The sequence below is a fragment of the Spea bombifrons genome, chromosome 6 (genome assembly GCF_027358695.1).
Source record: "Spea bombifrons isolate aSpeBom1 chromosome 6, aSpeBom1.2.pri, whole genome shotgun sequence".
Lineage (NCBI taxonomy): Eukaryota > Metazoa > Chordata > Amphibia > Anura > Pelobatidae > Spea > Spea bombifrons.
The window spans coordinates 19901989-19914091 of NC_071092.1; the positions used below are offsets into that span (position 1 = coordinate 19901989).

Consider the following 12103-nt stretch of genomic DNA (forward strand, 5'->3'; position numbering starts at 1 on the left):
ACGCAATACAGAGTACAGGGTGTAGAAGCATACTTAAACAGGTTACAATAAACAAACACTACTAAAACTCAGATATCAGACTAGTTATGCTATATATAGCAAAACATTTTAAGGAAGGCTTATAAAAATGATACGTCATGAGAATTTGTTCCTACTCTTAACTGCAGATATTTTTTACATTGTATTAGTAAAGCATTCTGTATTTTTTAAATTCTACAGATTTTAAAATCTTGACCGGATTAAAATATGTGTTTTGCAATTTGCGAACATGGCTTCTGAATGGTATCACGGGTGATATCGTAACACGCCTTTACAGACTTTAGTTCTGTCCTTCATTGGAGCAGGCGCGTATTTAATCGTCATCTTTTCGCGTTTATCGGTGGTTCATAGGCTTCAGTTTGATTGGCTGTTGCTGTTCATGCGCTTGCATTTGCTGAAGAAATATGGCGTCGGCATCTGCTGCGTCCACTTTAGGTCGTTCTTTAACGGCCGTGAAGCCGCTTCTGAGTCGTGATTTAGGAGAGGCAAAACGGCGTGTTCGGGAACTATATCGGGCATGGTATCGGGAGGTACCTAACGCAGGTAAGGGTAATCATGGTGTTATTATGTTTTACGGTGCTCTTTGTTTGACCTTTGCGTGTATTTTCGCAGTTAGCGTATTGTGAGATCTTATATAGTTATAAACTGTGCTCATGCGGTTTATGGGAAGGATTTATAAATAAAACTACTTATGTTATCTAAACTTGTGTCGGTTTTTAGCCCCCTTTTTTTTTTTTTTTTTTTTTTTTATTATTTTTTTTTTTTTTTTTTTTTTGCTTTACAATGGTTCCTAATTTTATAAACCAGTATAATCGTTTTTATCAAAGACCTCAACACTACACGAAAAGCTCCCGGCCCACCCTCAAGTAGATTAGGGTTTTATAGTGCATACAGTCACTTGCTCTGTAAACAGCAACGCTATAACTATATACATTTTCTATGTTTTCACCCCTTAGTACTTGGGGGGTGACTGTTACCCCCATTAACCCCTTCGTGGCAATGGCTGACTTTTTTTCTTGTACCCTTTGTGACAATGGCTATTTTACCATTTGTATGGTGCTTGTGTTTAGCTGTTTTTTATTTTCTTGTTTACTGAACTCACACAAGTTATATATATATATATATTTTTTTTCAGGTCGACAAGGGCTTTCTTTAGATGTCATGATGTTGATTATATCATACTACTTACTATAAAAAAAAAAAGTATAAAATATGGTGAAAATTCTAGAAAAAAAGGACTTTTCTTAAAATATTTTATAAGCTAACGAAAAAACCTGCTTAATAGATAAGGTTTGTCCTGAGTTTAGAAATAACCAATTTATTTAAAAAAAATTCTGCACGTTATAGGGTAATAAATACAAGTAGCGTTTTGCAGTTTCAAACCATTTTCTCCAAATCTGGTAATTCTTCCCCCCCCCCATGTGCTATTTTGGGTATCTTTGGAGCTGGCCAATGCAGTTTACCCCATCAAACCGTATACCGTATTTGCTCGATTATAAGAGGACCCTGATTATAAGACGACCCCCCAAAATCAAAATGTTAATTTAGGAAAAAAAACAAAGCCTGAATATAAGACTACCCTATAGGAAAAAAGTTTTACTAGTAAATATTAATTCATGTAAACTAATTTTCATATTTAATAAAAGCTATGATTGAGAAAAATATATTTTTTATTTCTTTTTATTTGCCAACCTGCCCCCCCCTGTTATGCACATCTGCCCCCAGGCTTGCCACTCTGCCCCCAGAAATGCCTTATACCCCCCCCTATTTGCCACGCTGCCCCATGATGTGCCTTTTAACCCTCTATATGCCACTCTGCCTCCAGAAATGTCTTATACCCTCCTATATGCCACTGTGCCCCATGATATATACCCTCCTATATGCCACTGTGCCCCATGATATATTACGGCTGAAACAACTAATCGATAATAATCGATAATGAAAATCGTTGTCAACGAATTTCATCATCGATTAATCGGATCGATTTTTATCGATTATAAAAAGAGGTTTTTTTCAGAGCAAATGCTCCTCTCCTTATATAATCCGACCTCAAACAGAGATTGGATTATAACACCGGAATCCAGATCCCCCGCAAAGCTGTAGGGGACCTGGATTCCCCTCACTGTCGGCCGGTCTCTCACTTCCGTCTCTCTCCCCCTCCCATCTGCCTCCTCCCCCCTCCCATACATCACTCTGCCTCTCTACCCGGCACCGTTACTGACAGGCACTTTCCCTGCAGCTTCATAGAAGCCTCAGTGTAAGTGAAGGGCAGTAATGGAGTCTGTCTGTGCGATGCAGACCCCCACCGGCTGACAGAGAATCATCCTCTCTGACAGCCGGTGAGGGTCTGCGTCGCACAGACAGACTCCGTTACTGCCCTTCACTTACACTGTGGCTTCTATGAAGCTGCAGTGAAAGTGCCTTCAGTAACGGAGCCGGGTAGAGAGGCAGAGCGGTGTATGGGAGGGGGGAGGAGTCGGAGGGGTGTATGGGAGCCACCCTCCAATACACCACTCTGGCTCCTCCCCCTCTCATACGCCACTCTGCCTCTCTACCCGGCTCCCTGGTGTCTTGTCAGAAACGGAGGTTCACAGGAGGCAGAGTGGAGTATGGGAGGGGAGGAGCCAAAGTGATGTATGGGAGGGGAGGAGGCAGAGTGGTATATTGGAGGGGGAGGAGCCAAAGTGATGTATGGGCGGGGGAGGAGGCAGAGTGGTGTATGGGAGGGGGGAGGAGGCAGAGTGGAGTATGAGATGGGGAGGAGCCAGAGTGGTGTATGGGAGGGGGAGGAGCCAGAGTGGTGTATGGGAGGGGGAGGAGCCAGAGTGGTGTATGGGAGGGGGAGGAGTCAGAGTGGTATATGGGTGAGTTATAGTGGTGTATGGGGTATTATGAATTTTTAGGGCATATAGGGGGTATAAGGCATATGGATATTAGGCATATCAGGGGGGCATAAACATATCTGGGGATAAAAGGTATATCAGGGGGCTCAGTGGCATATAGGGGATATAAGACATATCGATATTAGGCATATCAGAGGGGTATAAAACAAACCTGGGGGTAAAAGGTATATCAGGGGGCTCAGTTGCATATCACTGGCATATAAGGAGTATATGGCATATCAGGGGCACAGTGGCATATCAGGGGGCACAGTGGAATCTGGCATATAAGAGGTATAAGGCATTTATGGGGGCAGAGTGGCAAGCTGGGGGTCAGATGTGCATAACTGGGGGGCAGTTTGGTAAATAAAAAAAATTTAAACACGGCTTTTTTTCTCAGTTTTTATTAAATATGAAAAATAGTTAACATATGAATTAATATTTACTAATAACTTTGTATTAAAACCTAGTTTGACAAACACTGTGTTTGGGTTCTTGTAGCTTTTATGTCAGTAAAATAAGAAGGTGAATAGAGAGAGGCCATTGCAATAAAGAGATGAAAGTGTAAATTGTACGTTTTTTATTGCAATTTTTCTTCAATTTAAAATAATGTATTTTTTGATCCGATTAATCGACAAAATAATCGGCCAACTGATCGATTATTAAAATAATCGTTAGTTGCAGCCCTAATATGTATGTATATGTGTGTGTATATATGTGTATATATATGTATGTATGTGTGTGTATATATGTGTGTGTATGTATGTATATATATGTGTATATATGTATATGTATATGTATATGTATATATATATGTATATATGTATATATGTATATATGTATATATATGTATATATGTATATATGTATATATGTATATATATATGTATATATGTATATATATGTATATATGTATATATATATGTATATATGTATGTATATATATATATATATGTGTATATGTATATATGTATATGTATATATATATATATATATATATATATATATATATATATATATATATATATATATATATATATATATATATATATATATATATATATATATATATATATATATATATATATATATATATATATATATATATATATATATATATATATAGCTAATAGCAATCACACTCCTATCAAGCCAAGGCAGCCAGTACATGCTGGAACCTGGGGATGTTAGAAGTGTGATTACAGCCTCTCTATGCCATGCTACTACCCCCACCCCCCTTACACATCCATGCTATCACTCACACACACACTAATTCACAAACATTTAAATACTCATTTATTCCATTAATCACACATACATACAGACACGCTCAAACCCCCCCACCCCCCACCTGAACTGCAGATTTCCCACTCGCAGACTTCTGCAGGGGCCCGGCTGTGCGAGCAACATCTCTGGCCCTGCCCCCAGAGGAAGGGGAGGTAGAGTTATGTGCTACCTTCCTGTTCTCCTGCAGCTAATAGCAGAGACGCTGCTTGCGATCAAAGCCCGGTAAGCATCATGGCCCCAGCAGAATGAGGTCTGATTAGAAGACTACCGCGATTATAAGATGAGGGGTATTTTTCAGAGCATTTGCTCTGGGAAAAAAACCTTGTCTTATAATCGAGCAAATACGGTAAAACTAAAATTAGCACATTAGCTTAAAACAATTCTCGCATGGAAAGAGTTAAAATACTGGCATATTAAATTAGGGCTGCAACTAACGATTATTTTCATAATCGATTAGTTGGCCGATTATTTTTTTCGATTAATCGGATAAAAATAATGAATGTAAATTTTTTCATTTATTTAAAATAATTTAATAAACAAATGATGATAAATACAAACGGCAGAATAAAAAAAACTTTGATAAAATGCATTTCTTGTCTTTATTTCCCAACCAGCCCCCCCCAATTTACGCACATTTGAGCCCAGGCTTGCCACGCTGCCTCCCACGTATGCCGCACTGCCTCCCACATATGCCACTGTGCCTGATACGCCTTATACCCCCTGATACACCACTCCATCCTCCCCAGGCATGGCACGCTGCCCTCCCCACATATGCCACTCCACTCTACCCCCAGATATGCCACTGTGGCCCCAGATATGCCTTATACACCCTGGTACACCACTCCGTCCTCCCCGTATATGCCTTATATACCGTATATGCCGTATATATGCCTTATACCCCCCGTTATGTCACTCCGTCCTCCCCAGATATGCCTTATAACCCCCAGATATCTCATAGTCCCCTCATAGTCACAGACCCGTTCGCATCACACTGACACCATACTTTTATAAATAAGTACTGGGTTAACCTTCACTGCCCCCAGGATTTAGATTTAGACTGCCCCCTTTATCTCCAACTGCACCTTAAGTTAACTTTATTAAATTAACCCTCAGTCCTCATCATTAAATTAACCTTTAACACCCCATTAACCATAACTACCCCCTAAATAAACCCTAAACACCCCATCAACCACAGCATCCCCTAAATTAACCTTAAAGACCCCATCAGCCACAATGGCCCCTAAATTAACCCTAAACACACCATTAACCACAACTTCCTCAAATTAACCCTAAACACCCCATTAACCATAGCTGCCCCTAAATTAACCCCCACCTTCCCTAACTTTCAGCAGCCAAGATATTAATTTTATACTTGGTTAGATGAGTGCCACAGCCATGTGGTTCTGGAGAAGGAAGGGGCGGGGCCAGTAGTCACAGTGATTACAGGGAGGGACTGGTAAGCAGGAACTGCTGCTGTGAGTCACTGAAACGGATTATGTAATGAGGGTTATTTTTCAGAGCGTTTGCTCTGTAAAAACCCTCATTTTATAATCGATAAAAATCCATTCAACTAATCGAAACTGAAATTCGTTGGCCTTTTAGTGCCCCCAAAAATGACAAACCCATGCATGTGGGGTATCACTGTACTCTGGAGATGTTGCAGAACACATATTGGGGTGTCGTGTGACAGCGGCATATACCTGGAGCTGTAAATTCATACATAAAGTAGGTGTGTGGAGGGGAAAAATACACAAAAAAATACTACTGCAAACTTTGAAAAAATGCTAGTGGTAAAATGTGTGTATGCAAAGAGTTAAAATACCAGCATTTGGAATACCCTGGGGTGTCTAGTTTTCAAAAATATATGATTCAATGGGGTAAATTGCATATGGCTTTATTGGGCATACTGAAATGGCCTACTGAAATGGCCCAGCTCAAATAGGGCATGGGCAGTTGATCGCCAAACGCCAAAGTTCAACATTGAAAATGCGCATGCCCCAAATGTGGCCCTTTTGCCCCCAAACAGCCAGGCAAAATCATTCATGTGAGGTATCGCTGTGCTCAGGAGATGTTGCTGAACACATATTGGGGTGTTTTATGATAGTGACATATACTAGAACCTTTTAATTCATACCTGAAGTAAAATGTGTGTGAAAAAACAAATGCAAAAAAATGACTACCACAAAGTTTGACAAAGACTGGTGGTAGATATGGTGCATGGAAAGAGTTAAAATACTAGCATCTGAAATACCCTGGGGTGTCTCGTTTTCAAAAATATGATTCAATGGGGTAAATTGCATTGGCTGGCTTCAAAGATACCCGAAATGGCACATGGGGGGAAGAATTACCAGATTTGGAAAAAATGGCTTTGAAATAGCATAACGCTACCTGTACTTATTGCCCCATAACGTGTAGAAAAAAACATTGGGTATTTCTAAACTCAGGATGAATACTAGAATCTATTTAGCAGGTTTTTTCATTACCTTTTATAGATGAGTAAAAGATTTTTTCATCTAAAAGTTAGTCTTTTTTTTTTCTAAATTTTTCACCATATTTTATACTTTTTTTTAATAGTAAATAATATGATACAATCAAAACAATGTCATCTAAAGAGAGCCCTTGTCCTGAAAAAAACAATATATATAACTTGTGTGGGTTCAGTAAATGGGAAATAAGAAATGTACAGCTAAACACGAGCAGTGCAGAAATGTTAAAACGGCCATTGTCACGAAGGGTACAAAAAGTAAAATCAGACTTTGTCACGAAGGGGTTAAAGAAAGCATCTCCTTTGTAATTTTATAGATGCGTAGTTTGTTCTGTTTGCATTAAACATTAAGCTGTATTTTGTATAATTATACTAAGCTATTGCTATATATTCCATGCCTGTGTTACAATTTCAGTCCAGGTTTACCAGTTGGATGTCACAGTGAAGCAGGGAAGAGACAAAGTGCGGGAGATGTTTCAGAAGAATGTCCATGTTACTGATCCAAGAGTAATTGACATGCTTGTTATCAAGGTAATTTTTAATATGACAAGTTAAACTAATTTTATTTGAACCACAATGACATCAACATGTTTATCATTGTTTGCCAAGCAAACAATATATACTTTTTTTTTTTTTTTTTTTATTGGTTGTCCTGAATTGGGCTTTGGGACTAGTGGTCATAAGACTTTTCAAAACCACACAAGTGTCTGCGCACCTGAATAAGGCAACACACACTACGCGTTTCGCTTGCTTCACCAGATGACATTGGGAGGAGGAAGTGGATCAGAGGACTAAGACTGAGTCTTTGTGGTAGCGCTGCTATGAAGTTTGAAGCCTGGACTCTAACATCCGAAACAGAGGACAACAAGTTTGCCTTTCTTTTATACATTAAAATTATCGTTTTTATCTACTCCCCTCCGCTGCCTACTTTCTTTATCTACAAGTACCAGTTTGGGATAAAGAAACTCCTAAGGAGATCATCACACTCTATGTATGGGCATATTTATGCCCTTTAAATTGTAAGCGTCCGATCTGCTTAATAGCATGTTTTTTGTTTGTTTTTAGACCTACTTTGGTATACTACACCATAATTTTCTTTTTTCTCTTCCCTTTAAATATATGAGCCTTTTGAATACAGTGTGTGGGAACGCTTGCTGGAAGGGTATCTTTGTACATAAAATTTACTCGCTTATTATTTGGGTGCGCAGACACTTGCGTGGTTTTGATTGTTTAATTTGGAACATTTTGGGGAGTTTGTTCCTGTGTCTTTGCAGCACCACCTCACCAGAAGGTGTAATACTTATATTTAATTAGGATATTGTGCTTCACTTTTTTGTATTTTGGGTCATAAGACTTTTGGATTGTCGGTGACAGTGGCTGTAAAATGAGTGAACAGGACATATGTAGTATGTAACATGACTTACAAAATCAGGGAAGGTGGGCCTTGCTCAAACAAGTTTACAGTTTAGAGGGAGTGTATTGCACAAGAGGTAAGCTAAGGATTATAGGAGGAATGGGTTTAATGTGTAACTTTGTAAGTCGTTAAAAATTGGGGGGGTAGTTGAGGGATTTTCTTGAAAGACCAAAGGCAGGCGGAGGGCATACCAGAAGATAGGGGCAGCTATTGAGAAATTATGCAAGCGTACATTAGAGCTAGCAATAAGAGTAGAGGACACAGAGTTTGAGTGGAGATGGGTTAGGAATGTATTTACAGATAGATGACTCGATGCAAGTAGGGGAACCGCTATGAAGAGTCTTGAAAGCAATTGTCAGGATTTTGAAGTGAATTCTAAAGTGGGGAGGGGAGAGGTGTTAATAAAGTGGTGATAATCAAGGTGAGAGATGAGGGCATGGACAAAAGCCTTAGTGGCATCTAGTGCTGGGAAGGAATGAACTGCGAGAGGGGCTGTGGAGATTATTGCACCATTGACACTTAGGGAGACCGTTGAGGGAATATAAGCATTGGAGGGAGGGAATATGAGGAGTTCATTTTTTGAGAGTAGCTTATAGGAAACATGCAGACATCCAGTTAGAGACAGAGGCAAGGCAGTTCTATCTGGGTGTCATTGGCATACAGGTGATACTGAAAGCCAAAGGATGAGACTTTTTTACCAAGTAAGGTAGTGTAAAGAGACTGAGCCTTGGGCTACCCCTGAGAGGGGAAGTGGAAGTGTTACTGGAGATGGAGGCTGAAGTTTTGGTAAGAGGTAGGATGTGAACCAGGAGAGTCTTGAAGACCAAACTTGAGAAGGATTTTCTTCAAAAGCTGTGAATGGTTCCAGTAGGATTAGAATGGAGTAATACACAGAAAAAAAGGTTGGAATACAGCACTCGGTAGTGAGATGGTGCACGAGTCAGGGTACCACCAAGTCCTTCAATAAATCCAAAATAAAGAAGCATAGGCTCAGCACTCAAGTGGTAAGGTGAGTTTATTTCACGCAGGCAAATGCGTGAAGTAAACTCTCCTTACCATTTGAGTGCTGAGCCTCTGCTTCTTTATTTTAGAATGGAGTAATGGCCTTTGGATTTAGCAGTGAGGTCATTGGTAAGGGCAGTCTCAGTAGAATGTCTATAGCCGAATCCAGGGGGTCAAGTAAGGAGTTAAGTCAGGGCTCGACAAATCCCAGGTCGCCATGGCGACAGAATTTTGTCCTGGCGCCTAGGTTTTGTCAGCCTCTTACATCCAGAAAAAATTGTGGATGTGAGAGGCTGAGTCACCACATGGGGGCGCTGCTGCTGTCTGCCCAGGAGTCTGGGCAGACAGCACAGCCACTCTGAGCCTGAGATCACTCCCACGGAGTGATCCTGTAGGCTGAAAACGCAGTTGCTGCAAAACCAGCAATCGTGTTTTCAGCTGCCACAGGCAGCTTCAGGAAAGGGGGTTGAGTGTTTGGGTCCCCACACAAGTGTGGGCACCTGACACAACACCCCCCCTGCTGCCTGATCGCTCCATGAGAGCGACAGTGCAGCGTTAACCCCTTCAATGCCACGATCGCAGCATTAAGGAGTTAATTCCCGTTTTGTAAGGGACTCTGCTGCTGGTGGTCTGCCTGGAAGCCAGACCAGCAAAAACAAGCCCCCACAAGCCCTTTGATTCCTGTAGGCATGGAAGCCTACAGCAGTCATCAGAGACACCCCCCCCCCCCCTGCAATGGCTGGTCTATAGACCAGCAATTGAGCCAGAGGCAGCTTCAGGGACAGGGGAGAGGGTTCTTTGGTCTCCACATGAGTGTGGAGAGCAGCCCCAACACCCCCCTGCTGCCTGATCGCTCCCTGAGAGCGACAGTGCAGCGTTAACCCCTTCAATGCCACAATTGTGTATGACGCATTCGTGGCGTTGCAGGGGTTAACATTTGTCCCCACAACCTTGTGGGGACTAAATATCAGTCAATGCTGTGCTCCAATGGAACATCAGCATTGAAAGGGTTAAAAAAAAAAAAAAAAAAACAGCACTGACCTGAAAGTCCAGGGTGCTTCCAGGTCAAATGCTATGAGTTTAGTAAGTGGGATGATCACTCCTGACCAACTGTTAGTTTAAAAAAATCCTGGCTCCTAACTTTTTTTTTACCTGGCGCCTAGATTCACAACAAATTTGTCAAGCCCTGAGTTAAGTAACTTAGTTATTTGTGTGTAAACTATTTTAAGAAGCATGGAGGTCAGAGGAAGTTGGACAGATCAGTCGGGTCCAGTAAGGGCTTTTTCTTCAGGATAGGAGTTACAGTAGCATGCTTAAAGGAGGATGGGACAGATCAAGTAGAGAGGGGGAGAGGTTTAAGATATAAGCTAGTGTAGGGGTCAAGAGCAGATGAGGGATCCTGAGTAAGGTGAGAGGAGCAGACCAAGATAACATGGTATATATTGGTATACAATGAACAAATATGCTTTATATAGTTAAGTGAACAAGCGGAAATATGTACACTGCTATAAGCAACGTCAGATGAATACTAAACGGTATGTTTTTGCGGTGCTTGAAGGTGCTGTTCCCCTTTGGAGGCCTCTTGGGAGAAGTAAAAGAGCTGTTTTGTTTTCTACTTAATGCTCTCTCTCAAGGGAGAACTACACCTTTACTGTGGTGCTAGCACCTCTTCTATACCATTAATCCTTTTACAGTCTTGCTAGACTAAATATTGGTGGCAGGATCATTGTTCACTGGCACATGAACTATCCTAGGTCCCTTCACACAATCCAGGTTCTGTAAACTACACCTATACACATTTGTCCAAGATATAAAAGTGCAGGCCAATGTAAGGGCCCCTCCAGCCCTACTGGCTATTTGGGATACTCATGACAGCATTTCACAAAGGGTGGGGGAGTACCTCATCTCATTTCTTCAAGGCAAATTTAAGGGAAAATTACAACTTTCAGATTTTCTTTTAAAAAGCTGCCCTCAAATAGAGGTCTGACTATAAGACTAAGATCCAGATCCCTCACACGCAGACAACCTCCGCTGGTGCCTGGCACTTCCACCAGGGCTTGTGTGATGGAACGCCAGAAGGGCATGTCGCACCGGCGCTCCGTCATAGATGCCCCAGCTGAAGTGCTAGGTAGCACCGGGGGCTGTCTGTGTGTGCATCGCGCAGACGTTTTACTGGCTGCCAGAGAGGAGCGTCCATGTCCCTTGCAACGCTGCGGGAGATCCGGATCTTATAGTCGGACCTCCTATTTAAAAAAAATAAATAAATAAATGATAGGTAAGCCACTTCTTATGCATCTGCTTTTAAGTAGTGTTTTATTTTCACGTGCAACATTGAATCCAACCGAAATATAACTAATTACAACAAAATATTATGTTATGCTTTAGGGAAAAATGGACCTTGAAGAAACTATAAAGGTTTGGAAGCAAAGAACACATATAATGCGATACTTCCATGAAACCGAGGCACCACGACCTGCTGACTTCCTGTCAAAGTTTTACATTGGACAAGACCAATAATTTCTAGCACGCTATTGAAAATAAAGATTTAATTATTTAGTCCAGTGTGTGGGTTTTTTTCCTTTACAAAATAATTTACTATGTTAACAAAACGGGTTTTGTTTTTATCCCCTTTGTGCTATAGTAAACAGTAGTAGGCTTTGGATAGAACCCTGAGCTACTCTACTTACCATAACATTGATCAGAAGTTTGGGCAAGATGTCAAAATATGCACAAATAACAGGGAAACACTCAGGCAACAGACTTCTAACTTTGTGGTGCTGCGGATATGACCAGTATGTATACGCAACAAACGGTGTAAAAAAAGTGATTAAATACTTAATTCTGTAAATGCTATTAATAAAATAAAAATCACTGCTGTATATTGCAACTTGTTTGGCTCGCCACCAGTTGAATGACCCTTAAATTAGGTAAAATACTAATATGGCTAAATCAGCCTCTACATCAATGTATAGACACTCACTACTTTTTAGATCATAGG

At 40.8% G+C, this 12103-nt stretch overlaps 1 protein-coding gene across 1 annotated transcript; it reads left to right on the top strand.

Moving 5' to 3' along the window:
- Positions 1–413: 413 nt before the first annotated feature.
- Positions 414–11661, top strand: NDUFA6 (NADH:ubiquinone oxidoreductase subunit A6). The gene is made up of 3 exons (XM_053469106.1): positions 414–582; positions 7105–7220; positions 11491–11661. The coding sequence occupies exons 1-3, from the start codon at positions 444–446 to the stop codon at positions 11620–11622; spliced, it is 387 nt and encodes a 128-aa protein (XP_053325081.1). The 5' UTR covers positions 414–443; the 3' UTR covers positions 11623–11661.
- The last annotated feature ends 442 nt before the right edge of the window (positions 11662–12103 follow it).

What these genes read in the sequence shown, in the direction of transcription:
- NDUFA6 (XM_053469106.1), top strand. Translation starts at nt 444, where the DNA reads ATGGCGTCGGCATCTGCTGCGTCCACTTTAGGTCGTTCTTTAACGGCC. An exon ending in TCGGGAGGTACCTAACGCAG is followed by an intron (nt 583 to 7,104) that starts GTAAGGGTAATC and finishes TTACAATTTCAG; the next exon opens with TCCAGGTTTACCAGTTGGAT. An exon ending in TTGACATGCTTGTTATCAAG is followed by an intron (nt 7,221 to 11,490) that starts GTAATTTTTAAT and finishes GTTATGCTTTAG; the next exon opens with GGAAAAATGGACCTTGAAGA.